Source organism: Styela clava, chromosome 10 (genome assembly GCF_964204865.1).
Source record: "Styela clava chromosome 10, kaStyClav1.hap1.2, whole genome shotgun sequence".
Classification (NCBI taxonomy): Eukaryota; Metazoa; Chordata; class Ascidiacea; order Stolidobranchia; family Styelidae; genus Styela; species Styela clava.
The window spans coordinates 9,567,735-9,590,823 of NC_135259.1; the positions used below are offsets into that span (position 1 = coordinate 9,567,735).

A 23,089-nucleotide genomic window follows, 5' to 3' on the forward strand; every position below is an offset into this window, starting at 1 on the left:
ACAGTTGTTTTGTATATTTATCAATTTATAAAAGCAGGTAGTTTTGCAGATTAAAAACATATGAGTTGTTTTGTATATGTAATAATCTCCGTAATTAATCATATTAAACTTCTTTCAATAAACTAAAAAAAATAATCAATCGATCGCATCAGGTCATTGCTTTCTAATACAAAAGTCTATATGTAATGATACTACGTGTGCAGTGTTCCCCAATGCTTACACCAACAAACATATTCATATACAGTATGTAAACGCACAATATTACATAAACGCACATTACATAAAATTAACTTAAACAACGAAAGAACGGAAGAAAACTTCGTTTACACTCAATAACCTTTTATTATACAACGCTATTTAATTTTTCAATCGCTGAGTTAGCCTGGGGTAATATACTAGATTTTTTCGGGATATATTTAGATCACGGAGGAATCAAATATACAACAAAAATTTAATTAATAGAAAGTGGTTTTCCTTAATTGTTGCATTCCGATATGAGCAGAAAAAAGCAGTCTACATTAAAATTTGTAGCTGAGATATTTTTTATTCAGTGATGTTGAAACGTTCGAGGTTGCAGTTCAATTAACATTATCTCGGATAAAGAAATAATATTTAGCGGAGAATGAATTATGAATCTAACATAGTTAAACTCATAAAGAGTGCTTCTTGGGCATTTGTATCAAGCGACGCAAATTTTCACTCTGATTCTATATCCTCTAATCCCAGGGTGGTGTGCGAGTCCATTCGCACCACAGTATCGAAAAATAACAAAACGAGTAATTGCGGAGTCAGACTGAATTCAAGTTATTAATTTGTAAATTAAGGCGTTTGTTTTCTTCTTTTTGCTTCAATATCAATATCCCTCATTAATAAATCACTTTTAACGCAAATGTAATATATAATGATAAAAAATTACACGAAAACCGACTTTCGGATTCGAAAGATTTGGAATAGAAAAAGAAGTAAATACCTGATACTATTTATGGGTAGCATATTACGTATTTATCTAGATAGGTTGTCGTTTGCTTTGGTGACAGAGTTCGTGTACAATTTCTGGGATTTATGACAGCGCAATTTATCGAATATTTGCGAATGCATTCATGATAATGATTATAGAAACATAATTTTAAAAATGTAATATTATTATATACCATTTGCATCAACAGAAAATATTATATTGTAGAATTGTAAAACTGAAGCAGAATTAATATAATGTCCGAGTTTCCAAAAACTCAACTCATCCGCTGCTACGAAGGCAAAAATGTTGCTGATGCCTATGCTAAGTATAGACCTTCTTATCCCAAAACAGTACCAGAAGCGATAATCGGGTATTTACGAAATGAAATGGGAGTAGGTGCCCAGGCAAAGTTTGAGAGAATGCTTGATGTTGGTTGTGGATGCGGACAGTCAACTTACATTTTTGCCGATTACTTCAAGTCGATTGTAGGAATTGATATTAGTGAAGCTCAAATCGAACAAGCTAGAAAGCTAAATCAATTCGAAAACATATCGTATCAGCTTGTTCATGGAAATGCTTTTCCGTTCAAAGACAATAGTATAGATTTGATAACTTCTGGAACGGCGGCTCATTTTTTCGATATACCAAAGTTTGAAAAAGAGTGCGAACGTGTGTTGAAAACAAACGGGGTATGTGCAATATTTGGAAGAGTTATCAATTCAATCAAGCCAATATTGAATGGAGAAGATATTCCAACGCCTACATATCCGTTTTATAATTTTTATGAAGATTTCTTTGTCGACATCAATGCTGACAAAAGAGATACAATTGTCATTGACGGGTATGCGGAAACGTTCAATAAGATACAAAATGACTCCAAAGAATGGTTTGAGGAGCTAACTTACAGAGAGAAAATTGGGAACACCTTGGTAGATCTAAAAAATTTCATGTCGACTCTAGGTGAATACCAAACTTTAATGGAAACTCAAAAACCCGATATCGATCCTTTAACAGTGATGGCAAACAAGGTGAAAAAACTTTTCAATATGGAAGGCGTACCAGACGAAGATGTCAAACTGAGTGCAGAAGCGATTGTTAGCATGTTTGTGTTCACTAAACGTGGCTAATCGACCATCATTTTATCGATCAGCACTTGGGCAAAATAGACTGATGGTGAAAACGAATCTATTTTTTAGATACAACATGGACTTATGAGTCGTTTTATCATTTTGTATTTTTCTTTCTGCTGTTGGCAAAAGCCCACTGCTTTCATGTTTCACATGCTGCACTACTGAAATAACTAGACCTGAATCTACAACAAAATATTTTATTAGCAAGTTCCTTACGCATTGTACGCTTTAATTTTGTCATTGACAGAAGACCAGGTCATGGTTGTTTTATGTTGGTTCATTACATTTGAACCCACGACAGTTGCACCTGTATATTATTACACCCTTGGAAATTTGCACCTTGCGGATATTTGATCCAAAACTAACCTCAACCCATGGATTTTACCACCCGCATATAGATTGAACCCGAGGATATACGGGTGCAAATATATGGGTTCAAATGTGCGTGGCTTCAAATGTGCTGTCACCGTTTTATGTTTATTCAAACACGATGTAACTGAACTTTGATTAGTCGCTTTACTCGTCGCTACGTTGTAAATGTTGTTGGTGCAGAAGAGAAAATATAACACTGAGGTCATCACTTCTCTCCAACGACTAACATACCGCTTCTCTCGAATCGATTGTACTTCAATATACACAGGATGTTGTATATAATTGGACACGAAATGGACCTATAGATAAGATTTACATATTTATCTCCGGGAGAGAGAAGGCGATAGTCGGCTGAATCAGTCCATGTGATTAGTTAGCCAGTTATTTGTTTACGGAAGCATGGTGGAAAAAGCCGTAACCGACCAGCGGGTTACATGGACCACCCTACGGCGGCGAGGAGTCCAGCAATCCTCTCGCACCTATCTATTCCGCTTGGGATTCTAACCAGAGGTGCGGTGGCGAGCGTACTCCTAACGCTTAGCACGATGCGCCACACCAGCATCTTAGTATTACGTTGTTGCTAGCATTTGTTCCTGCTATTGCGAAAAGGTCGCTTTTCTCTTTAATTGCCGGACTACCGTAATTGATTTTAAATTTTCAGTGGTCAAAGATTGTTGTCGCTAGAAGGCTATTATTCCTCATCATGAAAAAATTCGGCAGATTGTTATTTTCAGACATTGGCGCTTTAAATTTAACCAAAAAGCTTTCACGTATCTCAAAAAACTTGATCACTGATTTGTCACTACAGTTTTCGGTGACGCCGGAAGGCGATGTAGCGGGCTGAGCGTTAGGAACACGCTCACCACCGCACATCATGCGGGGTTAATGAGCGAGAGAGTTGACGGACTTCTCGCGAACCAAACAGCGGTTCGCACAACCGCTGGTCGGCTTCTCCTTCCCGTTATAAACCAGTGTTTTAACCTAGCCACCGATTCCCAGTAAATTTAATCTACAATAGGAAATAAACACGAACAGGTTCTGGACCATTATATTGAACATCCGTATACGAGACACTACATTATTATCAAATTGATATACATAACGATCATCTCCGTTCATTTTCACCTTAACAAATAATTTTAATATTCCTTTATGACTAAATAAGACACAATACTGTATTTAATCCAGCAAGAAGCCACTGGAGAACCCATAATTCCACGAATTTGTCAATTATCAGGCACCAAAAGTAACACTGTTTTCTGATCGGCTTGGCAAACGCAACTTGAGCGAGAACGTAACCATTTATAAAAGTATATCCAAAGTATTTATCGACTTCAATACAACTATGTTCCCCATAACACTCCGAATTAAAGCCGATTGATGATTGAAAAAACAATTGATCACTCCAGTATTCCGTTTGTAGGGTAATCAAAAAAAAATAAGATATTGGAATGAAACTGATAGGAAAGCTTAACATGTTATTAACATTTGAAATATTAAAGCTGACATCGTTTTCTGTATGTTAATACTGGTCAGCTTTAAAACCTCGAATAAGAGGGGCATCAAACTAGCTTTCCTAATTAACGAGTATAGCAGCTTTCAACAAAAACATAAAAAAAAGTAGCTGGAGCGTCAAATATTAGGTAGTAATTTAGTAAATATTTCGATATGCAGTTTTATCTTGAATGAGTAAGCTTTATAACAAGCTTGTTTCTTACCAGATGACAAGAACCATATATTTCGTCTTCATTATTTTCACACTGTGAACTATACTGTAGCCTGACAGTAAAGTTAACAAACAATATCTGAATATTACGTATTGCGGTAAATAAGAACATAAGAATGCAATGACATGATGAAAAGAGTGACATCCATTCTTAAATACCACCATTCACAATACCACCCTTTTAAATATAAAAAAAAAAAACAGGAAAATGTGAAAGAAAATGAAAACCTCACATTATAAGCGGTTTAGAATTGAAAAAAAAATTTAACCATGCATTAAACCAATAGTAGTGCAGGAATGGTTAAACTAATTCTCAATTTTACACCACAGCAATATCAATCCCCGCGAGACATTATAAAAAAATACATCGATGGATGAGATTTACACTGCAGAGGATGGGGGTGTGTATATAGCAGCATTGGGGTCAAGGGGCATTTGTTGAATCAAGCCCTGGGGTTGGGGTATCATAGGGTTTGTGTGGATAGGGATGGGATGTGGAGGCTCCATGTTTGGAGGAGATATTGGGGCAACAGGAACGGAGCAGAAACGAGCAGAATAATGCTGGGTGGGGCTAAGTTGAACAGTTGGTGGGACTTGCTTTTCTAGAAAATTGGCGGAATAGTGAGGAGTGGAAGACCTCATTTGTGATTCTGGCAAAACAGATAAAACTTCTGCGACTCTTGACTTCAGCTCACGAATTTCAACTTCACGCTGCATTCGAACACCTGCGAAACAAAATCAACAAATGAAAAATAAAAGGATCCGAGAGAATATTACATTTATCTAATATATAAAAACATACTTTGCTCAATTTCATATTGTCGTTTCACATCTCCGAGAGCGGAAAAAAGATCGAGTTTTAATCTTGTCTCAGCACTGAGTGATTTTTCCAACATCATATTTTTCTCTTGCATCGCAGCTAAAGCAGACATCAGAGTATCGGATTCTTTAGCAGATTTTTCATTCTGTTTCAATTCCTGTGAATGGTGCGGAATTGGCAATAACTTGTAACAAAAGTCTGGATTACGACTATAAATGTCTGTACAGTACAGACAAAATATACATTATGACTTGGCAGTTGGCGCATCGTGCTAAGTGTTAGGAGTCTTTCCTCTCTCTTGGGATAATTATGAAAATTGCATTATTTTATTTATTTTTATGGCATCCTTGGTAGGCAACCAGAAATAATAGGTAGTTTGTTATAATCTTCATCTATAATATTGATTTTTCATAAGAAACAAACTATTATTCCATCCTTATTACTAAATTAAAAAGGAATCCAAAATTAATAATGTGTCCATTTTTCAATAAATATTGGATTTTGTCTTTCTATCTGAGGCAGATAAGCCAAAAACAACAATACATCTCATATTAGGAATAAAGGATTTTGTTACTATTTTCCTATTTCTTGGCGTTGACCATACAATTGAAACAACATACACCAATTTCCCTATGCAGTCTTTTGCAATAATCTTCTTTTTCTTCTAAAAGTTTTTTAAGATTTTGAAAATCTTTTTCCTTTTCTTGAAATTTCCTTTTATTGAGTTCTGCTTCTTCTCTTTCCCTGTATTTGAGAAAAGAAGGTAATTTTCAAAAAGTAGGTATTTCATGAAATTTGGATCTTGAACCCTCAACTAGAAACTAAAAGAGTTTCGATTGAAGAGTTGCAGGAAGTGACACACTAACATTACTTTTATAGTTTATTTATTCAGAAAAAAAATAGTGGGATAGCTTCCCTAAAAATCCAATTTTAAGTTTGCTTAAAAACTTGTTTCCAATTTCTGATTCAAAATTGGTCAACTATGTTGAGCGCAGTGGCCTAGCGCAGTGTTAGGACATAACTGTGTCGACATCCTAATTTGCACATCTAAGATTCAAAACCCCAAAGCCCCATCTTATCCAGAGTGTAATAAATTGGATAGACAAAACAGTATTTCGAAATATAGTAAATAGCTCAGTATCTATCATTGGATATCAGTGGTTCTTGTGGTTGTCCAGGGCCATGTTTGAGAGGAAAGTCATGAATAAGCATTAAATCATACAATTATGATTATCCCTTATAAACCTATCATGATTGTGACTTTTATTACTGTACACCAGCGGTTCTCAAACTTCTTGGTATTGCGACGTCCTTTAAAAAATAAGGCCACGCTGCGACTCCCTGTGAAAAATGTCTGGATACCTTTCAATAAGAGACCTCTTTTACAATGAGTTTTATTTAAATCATGCCTGAAGAGAACTGCTGTGGTGTCAATATTGAATATCTGTTTAGGTTAACGCGCAGACGAAGTGCTGAACAACGCTTGATGTTCACATGTTCATGGAAAAATTAGAAATGAACAGCATGCATGACTCGATCTGATCCAGTCTGTGTGATGTCATAATTGGAACAGTATTGAATGATCCGTGATGTTTGTCAAGTCACATAATATAGATAAGATCGATCGTTACAATATTCAATATATTGTCATTTCCAGTTCTCAAGTATGATTTAAACGAGAAAAAGAAAATTTTGACTTTTTCTACGCACCGCAGGTACCAACCAACAAAAGAAGAAAAGATTTGCGTCGCCATATCAATATTGAAACGACGCACTTCGGCTACGCGTCGCCCAGTTTGAGAACCACGGCTGTACACGGTACGTATGCTTTGGTCGTGCATAGGTTTGAAATTACTAAATGTTTACAATCGAGCATGCCTTTTACGTTTTACCTATGAAGTTTGTTCATTCCTTTTTATCTGAACAAGAAACTATGGTTTGAACGACTATAGTCTCTCCATTTCGGCATTGCTCACCCGATTTATTACACTGTAGGTGGTGATACGTGATAGTGATAGTAGGTGGTAGTGATCATGGCATTTGAACCAGAGAGTAACCATTGACATCAACTTTAGTCTAACACAGCGTTTTATAAACTTTTTTGCGATGGAACACCTTCGCATTTTATCTTGCCTCGTGGAACATCAAGAAATTAGAAGGTAAAATTGACGATAATAACTTGTATAATGGATTTTCTTTGTGCATCAACTTGCACAACCAGCTTATCTTTTGAGGCTTCCAGTTTTAAGCCAACAGTCCATTGAGAGAAGGTTGGTTTCCAAAAAAATTTAGCATATAATAAATTAACAAGTTTGCTGTAAACTAGACAATTAAAAAATTAGGCTAACGATACTGAACGGTTGACGAAAATGACATGCTTTCCAGATACCAAGGCCTCTCGGCCTGTTTGTCGCGAGTTGGGAGACAAATTTAAAACCCAGAGGCGCCAATGTACAGACGAAATCGCCATGGGGACCAATTTAGCAATTTTGATTCCTGACCAGTGGAACACTTTGAAGAAGCCCACGAAACATCGCAGTTTGAGAAACGCTGGTCTAACGCCTTAACCGCTAGATCATTGGGTACACAAGCTCAAGTTATTCCTGTTTACCTGCAAATATGGACTCACCTGTTACTTGCCACCAATGCAACAGCTCTTGCAGCAGTTTCTTCTTCCTCTTTTCTCTTGTTTCTTTCTTCTATCAGAACTTTTTCAACAGCATGGCGAACTTCTGTTTCTGCTTTCAAACGTTTTTCGAGGGACTGAAGCGTTTGTTTATCTTTTTGTTTGTTGTTGACCAAATTATGAAGTCTAAAATAAAAAATAAAGAAGTTAGGATATAACTGTGAAAATGGCAATTAATATACAATTTTTTCCATAGCTGATATTTAATCTGTATCAGGTACGGTATTTTTCTATATCGAAAAAATGAAAATTTTCGTACTTATTTTGCAGTTCATCATTGTTTCTTCTGAGTTGTGATAGTTCATTCTTCGCAGACTTCTCACCATGAATCAAAGTATAATTTTGTGTACGTAAATCCCCTTCACACTGACGAGTTAAACTTAGTTCCGTTTTCAAATCAGAAATACAAGATTCAAGTTCTTCAATTCTAAACATAAAATGGTAATCAATAAAATCACTCTTAGCAAGGCTCTAATCAAGAAGGACTGTGGACAAAAATTTTACACTAGACCAGTGGTTCCCAAACTTTTTGAGCCACGCCCCCTTTTTAGAATTTGTCAAGTCTCGCACCCACCTCAGCTAGCTAACAATAATGTACAAATAACCTATAGTAAAGTGAAAGTATGATTTTATTTAAAAAACATGTTAAAAATACATGGATGGAAAGTAAATATTCAAAATAAGGCAGGCAAGATGAAATCTACCAAATATTTTTTCTTTTAATCAGCTTCACGTTCACGCTCCCTCCAAAAATTGTGGGGCCACCGTTTGTGGACCACTGCACTAGATTTTTGTAATAAACAACTACACTTGTGATTGTTAAAATTTTGACTAGGGCTCTAAGATTTCAGGTTGAAGAAAATTTCAACATTATCATCAACTGAACACACTTAACAAATCCTGCACAACAGTGCCGCAATATACAAAAAGTAATCATTATTACTGTATAACTTATATATCAGGTCATATTTTAGTTATATAGTGTAAAAACAGTACAACTCATGATCAATTCGACACAACCAGCCTTTAATAGATATGCTGCATCTGTTGCCGGGCACACACTCCTCATAAATAAATATTCATCTGATTGTTTGTTATAATTATTTATCCGTTTTCAATCTTTGCGGTTTTGTTGAAAAATGCAGCAACCAAATGGTAACTCTGTACGTGCTTCCACACATTTGTTCTTTACATAAGACAAGATAATATAAAAAAATCATAGTGCTAAAATCATGTGTCGAGGTGCGAAAGTACTTAGATTTGTTATACGAAAGTGGGCAACCTGGATGTTATTTGAATTTGAATTAGATTTTTTACAATTTACACTAAAGATGTAAAATTTTATGGAAAATTGCTTTTATATTCATTGTGGAATATAATTTATATTCACGCTCGTCTTTGCAAATATTTGGCTTCACTGGTTTACAATCAACGATTATGACACACATAAAAGTTATTAGATTCAGGCATATAATAAGGCATATAATCAGGCATATGATAGAAACGAATGATATCTAATAAAGGTACTCTTGTAGTATGTGTAAGTGTAATAGGTCAGGGTTAGGCCATAATTTTATACCAACTTTTCCTATTTTAGTTTTATTACCAATCGGGGACTGGCTTTGTTAGCCAAGTGAATATACCCCTTGTCAATGGGTTTCGGTTGCTTTACACAACTTGATGTAAAATAGGCAAACAGAATTACCCTAGTTACCTCCATATTGGTACACATACTTCTGGTGCGCCCTAGTGTTTTTTATTAATATGGCTTTATTGCAGTATAATAAAAATTTATGTCAAGTCTTACAGTAAGAATTATAGTCTCAAATACTTCCGTAAGAATGAGTTATCTGCCACATAAAGCTTTGCAAGATGTGGGTTGTGGTTTGTCTGAGATATTTTTGAGAAGATTTGCTCAAAGAAAGGTCACTCACTCGCCCTCACTCAAAGAAGTGAAAAGAGACCGATCTCTGAGCAAATAATGGTCGTATTAGTACAAAATCAATCCATATGGACCATTCAAAATCAAAATAACTACAAAAAAAAAAAAAAAAGAATTTACCATCTTTTGAAGGAAGTTAAACTATTCCTTCGTCCTCTATTTGTACTTGTTTATAATTGTTATGTGACAATCAATATCAAAAAATAGCTTGAAACAACAGCAAAATAATTTGAATTGAAACACTCCCTTAAAATTGTTTGTATTTAATTAGGTTTCAGACAGATGTTGAAGAATAATATGGGGTTAAACAAATATCTGTCTTTTATATTAACTTTCTGAAATATTGCTTGAAATCCAACAAAAATTGGGGGAAAACATAGTTTCACATAAAAAGAGCTTTCAAGAGAAAAAGTTACCAAATAATGCAAAATTCTGTGACTTCATTCAAAGTCTTCATACTGAAATTTCAAAAAAGAGCAAAAAAAATTTTTTTTTATAAAATCAGATGGTCGGAATTATCATTTTTACAAAAATGTTTCCTCCTGTCAGTGAAATCGAGATTCGAATCCAATCATGCATTTACTGTAACTGGATAAGCAAATGAAAAATTTGAACGCCAACGAAAAGGATTTGACACATTTGCTCCAAACTAGTATCCAGACAAGGAATCTACGTACAAAAATCCTGTGATTATTCCATATAACCCACCTTAAAATATTCTGATCTTTAGTTATTTCTTTATCCGCAATAGTTATAACAGAAGGTTTAGAATCAACAACAGGTTGTGTGACAATTTTCACATCAGTCTGTGGAATTTCCATCACACTATTTTGTATACTCCCATTCCGATCATGGTGTGTTTTTGGAGAATTATTGCTTTCTAAGCTACTAACACTGGAACTACGACTTGAAGATTGATTCTTGTTAGGCTGCAAAAATGTATATTTTTAGAATGGATAGGATTTACATTTATTTATTCTGGGAAAAAAAAATACGATAAGACGGATTAATCTTTAGGTGAACCACAGCCTCTTGTCTGTTACTAGTCCATGTCAGGTAATCGGATAGTCGAATAGTTTACCAGTTATTTTTTGGTGACAGCACATTTGCACCCATGTACATTTGCACGCGTAAACTGCACCCAGGACATTTGCAACTGCATACTTTTGCACCCGACGCCATTTCCACCCATGGATTTTAGCACCCGCATATAGATTGCACCCATGGACATTTGTACCCATGAACATATGCACCCTGAACATTTGCACCCGTGAACGTTTGCTCCCAATAAAGTTTACACCCATGTACATTCGCACCCATGGACATTTGCACCAACAGACATTTGCGCCCATGTACATTTGCACTAACAAAATAGATGCTTTGTTCAAAACAAATTGAATATTTGAATTGATTTCTGCGAAATATAACTAAATAAAACCAATCATAGAGTATTGTCAATTGTCGTGCTCAATTAAATTTAACCAGGATTGAATTGTGAACGAAAATTTTAAGATTAATTTATATATAAGTTTAATACAGGGGTTGGCAACCTTTTGTCCCTCGCGAGCCAAAATTAAAGGCTGTTGAATGCAGACCCCTGGTCTAATACATCAAATTTGATTAACACACTTATATCACAGAATTAATAAATATCTTACCGTACAAGGAGTCGGGCCTTTGCAATAAAAATTTGATGAATTTAAATTTGATTGAGACTGTGATTGTGATATATTTGTGTTTCGTTTCCGCAATTCCATTTTCGATGAAATAAAATCACCTCCCGAAGATGGCGTAGGTGACTTAGAACCATTCGATGACAAAAGATTATTATTCCGCTGCTGTGGTAGCTTTTTACTCGCAGATGAATTCTGGTTCCCGCCACCAGAGGCGTTATTGAAATTAGAATTGCATTTAGACGCTGAAGTTGGTGAGTCTTCATTAAATGATGCTAAAAACAAGATGATTCAAGATTATTAAAATAGTTATGCACTGTTCATAGGTATGCCAAAAAAACTTTTATTTAGGGATAACTAAATGTTACTATATAACAATCAATCAAAGACCAAAGTGTAAGGATGTTGTAATCAACACTAATGATAGGTATTCAATTTGATAGCCTACAAAAGGTCTTGCTGCGCACTAACACTAAGTATATTTCCGTAACATGTCTAACTTAATCAGACAAGCATATTTCAACTAGATTAATTGAGAAGTCTGACCATGGTCAAGAAGAGATCAAGACTTTTGAATCAAATTAACAAAACAATCGTATTTAAAATTGTCTTAACAAAATTTATAGAATCAATATATGTTTAACTAGTTTGAAATGTATCAAAATAAACAGGCAGTGATTGATTGGTTTCCTTTTTTGTTTTAATTTTCAGAATCAAATGAAGGACTTTTTGGAAATACTCTCGAGTCTTCAATTACTCAAAATATTAATATTTTAAATAAACTGTTCTAATGATGTCTCTGACAGCTATTCATTCTTGCGATATACAGTGATATCTCGGCAACCGGACATAATTCGTTCAGGATTGGTGGTTGACTACCGATTTGTTCCAGTATCTAGACCAGGGTGGTCCAAACCCAGACCCGCGGGCCACATGTGGCCCGCCGCTTCATTATCTGTGGCCCGCCGCCGCATTCGGAGAGTAACCAAAATATCGTATTTTAAATTTCTTCTCATAAAATATGTCAGAAAAATCGTTTGACATTTTGTTGTTATATCGCTATTGCGACTGAATTGACTAGTATGATGGCTAGCTGAAGCAACTAGCGAAGTTGAATAATGTGATGGGCAATGGGCAGTCTAAATTGTTACCTGGATTTCTATCGTTTTGGTCGGGAATATATGCTAACAATATAGGCATGATAGAAAACTAAAAAATCGAATGCGGATTCCATTAGCCTAGGTTGGCAACCCCTGATAACTATGTGTTTACACAAAAAAGTGGTTCTTTTGTATTGCACTATTTACCTTTTCTTGGTACTATTGTGGCCCGCGACCAATGCCAAAATAATTTTGTGGCCCGCGGAGCCCACAACCTTGGACCACCCTGATCTAGACTTTTTGCCATAAAAAACAATGGTAATTATTTTATTTCATCATCTCGCTTGGCGGCACGGTCTAGCACTGAATTTCCATTCGAGTACCGCGGTATTTTTGACTAGAATTTTTTGGTCGTCTACCGAATTGTTCAGAGTATCAAGTCATTCGACTGTATTTAGATGCATAATATATATTTGACTTTTGTAAGTTCTCCATTGAATATGACTCAATGTATAATATTTTGAATAATCCATATTCAAAAATATTATTATAGAATGTATTTAGAATCCTAGATAATTTGGTTTTTCCTATACCAGATAGCTGTCAAAAACACACAGAAAAAAATAATTGCTCAATAAATACAGTCCTAAAATCAATACCGCAAACCACAATGTTTGTGACATTATGATCATATTGCATTTACCATAAAGATGAATAATGAGACTAAATACATAAATCATACATTACACTAAATTGACATTTCGAATTCCAAATATTACACCTAAAATTTAAACACATTCGAGACTTTGTTTTACCAGTTGCTGTAATTCCATTACTAGTCTCGAAAATTATTTGATAATAAAACAGACTTTGAATTAGGAAGAAAAATTAATATATCTCGCTATTCGCCGGAGAAGCACGCAGAATAGGATACTTGGATGTGGACAATGTCAAACAAATTTTCAATTTCTACCTACACACGATAGAAAGTTTTTAAAAAATGGATCAAAAATACATGTTGGACTTGGAATATTTAAAAACCCAAAATTCTCATTCACATTGATTTAAATAATCAAAAGTGGAGGAATAGATTAAATGAACACGACAACACTTACATTGAATATTACGATTTCCTGATGCATTTGAATCAACAAGAGAATTAGGACGCTTTTCTTTCTTTAAAGAATTTGTTGAACCATTTGACGGAAGAGATACAACTCCATTCGAAATAGGAGAAGATTCAGAATCTATATAAAATAAACAAAATTATTTCAGTCAAAAAAAAATTCCCTTCACAAATCTAATTCAGAAGTAGGCTACTTAACTGGGGTAAATTTTAATGGAGGGTAAAAATCAGCATTGATATTCGCTTTAATTAACTTTAGCTATGTAAAAATGAAGGGGTCAAATTAAGGGGTCTACATCCATATTTCAACATTACAAATTCTTCTTTCAAAGACCCCTTTCGCCCGTAGGTAATTGCAGACATGAAAATATAAAATTTGGAGAAAAAAGTTTAATTTCGAGATTGGTGAAAACTGAAAAGGTATAGTATTTTAACAATTGATTTTCAAATAGCTTCAAATTATTAGTTGATAAGCTTGAAGATGCTGAAGAAAAGGTATCGGCAATCGGCATTGAAATCCTTTAACTGTATAATATTTTGCGTCATCTTAAAACCAAAAAATTCACAATAGACAGCCATACTTGGCCTAAGTCACCTCAATTCATGTATATTCAAATAATAACAAGTTAAAATTACTCAACTTCCTATTGAAAAATACACTCAATTCATCAATGAGTAAATTTTTGCCCTGGCAAATTATACAATGAACTTATAGCATGCATCCTGAATGGCTGAATGAAGCGTACTATCTATGTCTACGCGAGTCATGCCAAACATCAGACAATATTACTGTTTGGAATTACTGTTTTCTGCAACCATTTACTGTGATAAGTGTGTAGTAAATAAAAAAAAAGTAAATCAAATTGATCGAATGTTTAAGTGATTTTGAATCAACATGTATTATAAGAGCTGTGGTTCCCTATTTTTTCCATTGCACATCAAAAATTTAAAATGAATAAAAAACCCTTGTTTTATCGAGAAATATTGCAAATTGCTAAATTGAGGTCTTACTTCACACATCGCAAATTTTATTTTGTACTGTTTAGTATGTTTCATCAAAGTTAAAAAAATGAAAAAAAAACAAACCTTGTTTTATCGACCGTTGACGTTGTTCCACTGGAAGTGCGTTCTTCAACAATTCAAAATAAAATTCATTATCTTTTTGAACATTTTTTTGAGTTCGTATTCTCAGTCGATATTGAATATAACTTTTGAATCCGAATCCAAGAGTTACAACAGGATATCCAATACTGTTAATGAAATTGTTAATGATTAAATTCACTCAAAACAAAGTCACAAGCTATGCGAAACTGTGCAACATTTGAAAATAATAAAACTTTTTTTTATGTTCATAGCAAACTCTCATTTAGTAGAAATTTACTACTTACTAGACCAGGGATGTGCGACATTTTTTGACGGTGGGACAACTTCAGACAACCAGATGGGCCGCACAAAAAATTTTGTGGTAAAAGCAAGAGAAGAGAATGCGGCTATCGCTTAGCCATACATTAATAATTACACCAAAAAACGTCGGAAGATTTACCGCAGCGACAAGAACTAAAAATCATGTATTTTTATCCATGTGAGTGCCTTTTCAAACATAAACTGTCAGAATATGATATTATGCTCGATGGGGAAGAATCTTAGCATTGGCGGGCCGGGTTGTGGCCGATGGGCCGCCTGTTGCACACACCTGTACTAGACGTAGAAGCAGGCGTTTTTAATATGCTCATTGTGAGAAAAACAGGTTATAGATATATATTGGTTGGTAGGAGCAGTACGCAATTAACCCATGCGCTTTTTTCTCTATGCTTGAGAAAATGTGGGCACTTACTGCAAGGATGTTGTAGCACGAATCAAAACCGGTATATGAAGAGGTTCAAATGCCTTCTATTAGGTTCTTAAATATATTTCTATAATCTATATTTAAAATTATTAAATTGAAGTATTGAATTTGCAAAAAGGTGATGCAAAACTTTTAAACACTCAATATAGATTTTTTGTTGTGGCAGAGACTCAGTAAATAAACATCAGTTGACTCATAATGTAAAAATAATTCAAAAATTCCAAAATGTGTAGGTTTTTAGAAAAAACGTGTATAAGAAAATTTATTAGTACGAGTTAATTTCTTTAACACGTGGATGAAAAATAGCCAATAATCTAGTAGTTCAACAGGAACCAGAACTGTCCAGAACATAAATAAAAAGAGAGAAACGCTCAAATATATAGACACTAACAACAGGTTATTAAAGTGTTCCCATTTCATATATAAAGTGTTTCCATGAGTAAAATGAAACAGGAAGCTTTAGCATGAAATATCAGGTTCCACATGACTCTGATCATTTGAAAAAAAAATTTGTAAGCCTTCCAGCGACTTTAACAATTATGAAGTACAGAAAAATTTGATATTGATCAGAACATCAGTTGCACCTTTTTAACAACAACAATTAAGACTATATACCTGACATTGGCAAACTGTGGCCCGCGGGGCAAACCCAGACCGTTGGGTGGTTCAATCTGGCCCGCCTGATGCTGCCACAAGCCCACAACCCAACTAAAATTTGGATGTTACCTGAAAAATTACTCACTTTTTTGTTGAAATTGCGATTAAATTTAGTTTTGACACAAAGCTTATCGTTTTCCGCATTTACATTTGTAACACTGTAAGTATTGTTCATAAAATGTAACTTTTTATGTCACACTTACAATCCCGCCAATCCAGGTGGCAAAATTTTTGGCCCCTAGTCAAAAAACCTTGCCCACTGCTGATATATACCAATATGTGCAATTCGTGTCCGATTGCACTAAGACAGAGTTCAAAAAAAGTATATACCTAGGCTATTTATAGCATAAGACTTACGGTAATATCATAGCATTTCTTACCAATGAGCAGCAAATGGTCGACAAAGATCAACTTGGAAAGGGTTGTTTCGTAAATCCTTCAAACGAATCGATGCCTCGATATACATAAATAATAACCAGAGTGATACAGTTGGCAGACATATTCCACGATCTGTAAAGGATAAATTATATAATAAATAAAACAGGAAATTATCATTAAATTAAACGTATGGAAAAACAACCAACATTAAACTGAACATATTGTAATAATATATATTTATGCCAGTAGGTGACTAAATTAAATAAAAAGATTGGAAATGAAATTTGAAAAAACAAAATTGACAAATTCAACTGGAGCATGTTTGCTATTATATATATATATTATATGCATATGCAGTGCATATGAGTATTTTTGCTATATTGATTAGATGATGATTTTTGCATAGAAGAATTGAACTATTACACAGGGTTTCCTTAAGCCTCAGATCATCTCATTTGATATCTGCTTCACCAAAAAGGTTGAGAACCATTGATTTGGATGTTTGAATCTGTTTATATCATCACTATTTAGGCAATTGCCTTTTATATTACCATAGTGTGACTTTGCAACATATAATTACAACTGTATCAAACCTATTATAATGAGGAAAATTCGACATGTTCAAGAAGTACTATTACAAATTCAATTTCATTATAAAGTCAGATTCTAAGATTTGTTTTATTTTATTCAGTGTTTAATTTAAGTTTTTTACTTGATTAAGACACTTGGATGAGCCAACAAACTGTTTATGATATCGATAAATCCCCTGCAATTTAAAATTTTTAAAGACTTTATGAACACCCTACCCCCAAAGTGGTCCAAACGCATTTGCTGGAAGGAGCTAATGTCACTGAATTTTTTAGTGTTAGTGCTAGCTGAGGAGACTAGCGAAGTTGAATAATGTGATTAACTAGTCTGAATTGTTATCTGGCTTTCTATCTTTTTGTCAGGAATATATGCTAACAATATAGGCATCATACAAAACTGAAAATCGAATGCAGAATCTAAACCAGGGTGGTCCAAGATTGGCAGCTCCGCGGGCCACAAAATTACTTTTGCATGGTTCACGGGCCACAATAGTGCCAAGAACTTCGCTCGTTTAACTTCGCTAGTTGCCTCAGCAAGCCATAACACTAGTCAATTCAGTGACATCAGGGATGCAACAATACGTCAAAAGATTTTTTGGTTAATTTTATGACGAAACAACACGAAATGCGATTTTTTGATTCCTCTCCGAATGTGACGCAGGCCACAGATAATGAAGCGGCGGGCCACATGTGGCCCGCGGGCCTGGGTTTGGACCACCCTGATCTATACTAAATATTAATGTAATGGCCTAAAAAACAATATAATTCCAGCGGGGTGCTTTTTTGCAACAAGCCTAAACAATATTACAAAAAATGCTGCCTATATGTCAGAAAGTTTAGTAATTACCCTCCTGTACCTCACATTTGGTAATCAATCAATCTGCAGTTATTTTTAAGTTATTTTGTGAACAAGAGTTAGAAAAGAAAGCTGACGAATTCAAACAGATTTTTAACTGGATGTAGGAGAGAAAATATCACAATGCTTGATTGATATGACGGCAAGTTGTGTCGGTGACAAGAGAAAATAATTTAAAACGACATTTTAGAATCTTGTGAGCAATGAGCATTTTTCCAAAGTTAAGGGATTTTGCTTTGAAAATCTTATCGATGTTCGAAAGCACTTACATTTGCAGAAGCACTTCCTCTGTTAGGAGTTTAAAATCATACATTAAATATAGATATAGAAAGACTTTTGCCATTTTAGTTTTTTTGGTGTTTTTTGCATGTTTTAGCTTGATAAATGACAATTACTAATCAATGTGTTTGCATAATAAAACTGTTTGCTTTGTTTTGCACTGTTTACCTATTCTTGGCACTATTGTGGCCTGCGAACGAGGCAAAAATAATTTTGTGGCCCCCGAAGCCGCCAACCTTGGTACCCCAGACCTCAGTATATGAAGCAAGAAATTGGAAGCAATCAATTTTTCCCACTTCAGTAACTCTAAATTAAACTAACAATTACTATCACATATGGTAACAAGGTACGGTAATATAAATGTAAACATCCTAAACACATAATCCATTTATAATTATGATAATCACTATACAACAGTAACATCTGTATCTAGTCTCAGTCACACCCTCTAAATCCATATACGGCCATACTTGGTAACACAATCAGCTTGGAAATCATATAATACAGAGATTTACATTAAAAATTCATTTTAAAATAACACGTTCATCATGAATGATAATCCAAACAAAAAAATCATTCTTGAAGCTTGTTTGGCCATGGCCAAAGAAACAATACTGAACAACAATGAATGTAATAAAAATATATACCTGTATGCCAAATATACTGCACCCAGACATAAGTGCTTGCCATAAAAAATAACCACTGAACTGGTATGAATAAAAAGCAGATAGTATCAGATGCCACAGCAACGCAAACGAATAGTACTGATAAAGCCTGAAATGAAGAATTAATAATTACTAATCATATTCATCAAATTTAAATTAGCTTTTAGGAATCGTTATATTTTTCATTCAAATTGAAAAAATTAGATTTCTTGACATATTATTCTTGGTAGTTGGAAATTGAAAATTTTATGCAACATAGGCAAATGTGGAGAGAGGCTGACTCAAGACTTATTCTTTCTATGGTAACTCTATAGGAAATTATCAATGAAAAGCTACCTAAAACAACAGCATAATTTTTTAGAAATGCTTAATATATACTACTATATATACTGCTATACTATATCTGAATATTGAATTGTTGCATCTTTTATATAATTTAATTTTAAATATCCTGACATTGGTCTGTTAAACAGCATAGTGATGAATTTGTATAAATTATGCTTGGCTTTTTAAACATTTCATTGCATTTGTAGAATTATAATATTCGCAGAAAATACTATATTGAAAATGACATAGAGACCACTTTTGTAGCAAAATCAAATCAGTTTTAATCATTTGTACCAATTTAGTCCAAATACAAAATAATATCATTACAACTGTCCAAATGTTTCATTTGTCAGTGAAATTCAACTTTATTCTAGTGGAATAATCCTTCAAATAACACTCAAAATTCAGTGAAGTACAAATCTTTCAGTGCAAATTTATAAAAGATTGAATTTACTGTGTTTAACTAACTGTGTTTTAAATCGAACCTTTTCCACTTTGGAGGTAGTTATCAGTAACTTATTCCATAAAGGCTACTTACCAATCCTTGATATTTGAATGAATCACATACACTTCGGATCAACAACCAGAAAGGCCATAAATATTCAAAACGGAATTCGAGAATAAAATCGGCAAGTAGAACCAGAGACCAGATCAATATCAATTTCAAGTATATGAAGGAGCTGCAATTAAATAATAATAATCCCTTGACAAGTGAAAATTAGAAGTAACTGCTCGTAATTACATAAAAGCTTTCACCTATGATTAAAAAAAACTTTCATTTGTATTTGATAAGTGTTTTTTTTCCTGTTTCATTCGATGCTTTTTCATGCATTTTGCTCTGAATGAGGCCCTTTGCAAGCAGCCAAAAAGCTGCTAAATTTTTGGAAGAATGAGATTCTCTCCAGCTCGGCATTGTCTACCGAATATATTACACACTGGCTGTAGAGGCATAAATCTTAATCCAGACTGTGTATCTTGCGATGCGAAGATAGTTAAGTCTAGCGATTTAACTGCTATCAAGCTTTTGAGAGTCAGGACAAAGACCCATTTTAACATTATTCATGATATTTGTTTTTTTTGCTCAAGGAATGAGCTCCAAACTAGAAGTAGAAAGAGTATTGATAAATATACTCCAAAAAGCTAAAACTTGCAAAGATTGGTATGACAGAGATTTTAGACAATTTGATTTGAGACAACTTGACTTGGAATCAACTCAGTGAAGAAATATTCTTAAAGTACTTGGAAAGCATACAAGAATAAACCAGGAGTGGGGAGCTGAAAAAAGAGTCAGACATGAAAGCCTGATGTTTTGTTGGAGCTGGAGTCCAAACATACCATTTTATTAATATAACGAGCTGGAACCAGAGTTACCAGTAAATTTAGTGGCTATGGCTCCCTAAGCATTTAACCATTTAATACTTCATAGATATATTAAAATATAGCCTTTTTGAATTACGATTTTTTTTTGAACATCCAATTTTTAATAGTAATTTGAGTCTCAAATTAATTTGTACGATTAAAAATTTTAGTTTTCAATTTCCCAATCGAATATGGAGTTTATGGCCTCAAAGCTGCATTTGCGCTGATGTTTCATGGTAGTGGTAATACCAAAAAAAATCAGCTCTGATGTAAAAAAATGAAGGTCCGGCAACTTGTTATTTTTGACAAATTTTTGTTATGATTTTGTGGAACTTGTGAATAAGAATTGTGGGATTCATAATCAAATTTATGAAACCCTTTCTTCATTATTTCAATAAGGATTGGGGTATTAAATTTAAAATTTGCTGGGTGTGAATGAACCAACGTCCTTGTAAATGCACAGCAGGCATGATTGAATGAATATTACACACTTACAATCATAATATATGACATGAAACCGAAAAAGATTCCCATGCTGCCCCAAGCACAAATAAAAAGTCCTCATCGAACAATGTCTCACCAAATTTCAATAGAAGAATTAGTATTGGGTTTCGAATTGTGGGGAATAAAATAAAAAATATCTGAATATTGGAACCACTGACTTTGACCATCATAATATTTGAAGACACTTTGAAGTAATGGTACGCACAATAATGGACGTAAATATATCGCATTGATATGAATGTATTTGGGTTAACGAATGTTTTTGCAGTATTACGTATTTTCATAATGCAGTACAATAAATGCCAGAATGCCAATTATTTACGGTAGTAAACATACAATAATAAACTATCAGAATATACCAATAATTGTTTGTAGGCCTATGCAAATTTTGTATACATTCTGATATTGATATTCTAATTTATTACTGTCTGACTGCTGGACTGTACCAGGTATTAAATTGAAAAAGCAACAACAACTACGGTACCTGACTACATTAACCCTGTAGGGAATAGAGAAATATCAAAACGTTTTAAATTCGAAGTATTACGACATACCAGGTACCGTACCGGTACTTTTTATACGGTACCGGTATTGTGTTTTTAATTTTATGTCAACAAACCTTCCATAAACGCCTTCAGTGAACTTGTTAGCTCGCTTGAACGTCCGTCGAGGCTTTCCAGCCTCAACGTTTCTTCTCTTCATCGCAGGAATTTTGAGGCTTTGTTACTCCAATGTTTGTGAATAAAATCGAAAAGACACACCGACTTTCGATCGAGAAATCTGGAAACACTGAAACGCGACTACCGACCAACACAGCGACAACGACAGACAATGCTTGATCGCGGGAGTTCACCACAGCAGTTTACTTTCGGTCATCGATAAGTCGTTCCACAAATCAGAACAGCTCGTACTAGACACATGTGGGCGTGTCAAGATTTGGGGGAAATTTGCATATTGTGAGATGAATTTATTTGTGATATTCGTGACAACGAGAAATATCAATAAAAATTGGTAAAATCCTGATGAGAAAATGGCATTTATTCATATAATCGTGGGTTTTGGCATTATTTGGCTGTAAAGTGACAGCTGTGTTATTGTTTTTTCAATATTTGTTCATTTATTGTCCTTAAATGGTATGCATTTATAAAAAAAATTATGTAAAATTTCTCCATTCCCTTTTATTTTTCTTGTAGCATATTTATCACATATGCACATTATGAAAAACTACTTTTATGTCCGTATTGTAGATGAACATTGGAGATTCTATAGATCAGTGGTTCTTGAACGATGGGACGCGCCTCCTAAGGGGGGCGCAAACTTTCTGAAAGGGGTGAAATCCTTCGCTATCCAAGTCCGTTTATCAATGAATACACTGACACTGATTTCTGACAACTCAGGCTTACAGCAGAGCAAATCCAAACTCGAACACGAGCACTGGAAGATCATTCAATGCTGTTTGACTGAGAATGCTACGCGCTGTGTGTTTTGGTATTTACTGTTGGATTTGTATCGCGTAATATCAACATAATTAAAGCCCATCCACCGGAATTAAAGAAATTATGGATAAAAGATTGGATTTAAAGTTAAATGGTGTACGATCTGTTGAGAGTTTTGCGAAATTTCGATCCTTTTATGAATCTAGTTGTGGTTGATGGAACAGAGCGCAGAAAAGACGGGACCACTGCACCTGTTGGAATGGTGGTCGTTCGTGGAAATTCGATATTAATTTTGGAAGCATTGAAACGGATACAATGATTTTAAAATGAACTAATCGAATACGACAAAAGAAACCGATACCCCAATACATGTTTGTGCATAGACTGTTAAGAAACATTCAACCTATTTACAGAGCTTGGTATTTTTTAGTAACAATTTTTTGTCACTGTGTTATTTTTGCAAAGGAATTGAACTACAGCATCCCCATTTCACGTCACGTCAAAATATTCCATATTTTTGTAGGAAAAACACTGCTGTGATACACATACCATAGCCATGCATTACATCCTAATAAAGAGTATTCATTAAAGTGTATTTATTAATTGAGAGTGTTGGAAGCCCGAACGATACCCGTTCGTGTCTTTGTCTTTTTTATTTTGAA

At 34.3% G+C, this 23,089-nt stretch overlaps 2 protein-coding genes across 2 annotated transcripts; one reads left to right on the plus strand and one right to left on the minus strand.

Moving 5' to 3' along the window:
* The first annotated feature begins 1,212 nt into the window (after positions 1–1,212).
* On the plus strand, positions 1,213–2,085 carry LOC120338397 (uncharacterized). The gene has a single exon (XM_039406382.2). The coding sequence runs from the start codon at positions 1,213–1,215 to the stop codon at positions 2,083–2,085; it is 873 nt and encodes a 290-aa protein (XP_039262316.2).
* A 1,407-nt stretch (positions 2,086–3,492) lies between these two features.
* LOC120337520 (macoilin-like) lies at positions 3,493–21,878 on the minus strand. The gene is made up of 13 exons (XM_039405324.2): positions 21,611–21,878; positions 19,667–19,808; positions 18,784–18,910; positions 16,417–16,546; positions 14,620–14,783; positions 13,523–13,654; positions 11,293–11,582; positions 10,343–10,563; positions 7,952–8,119; positions 7,636–7,818; positions 5,627–5,750; positions 4,989–5,163; positions 3,493–4,911 (listed from the first exon to the last, which is right to left on the minus strand). The coding sequence occupies exons 1-13, from the start codon at positions 21,691–21,693 to the stop codon at positions 4,568–4,570; spliced, it is 2,283 nt and encodes a 760-aa protein (XP_039261258.2). The 5' UTR covers positions 21,694–21,878; the 3' UTR covers positions 3,493–4,567.
* Between the last annotated feature and the right edge of the window lie 1,211 nt (positions 21,879–23,089).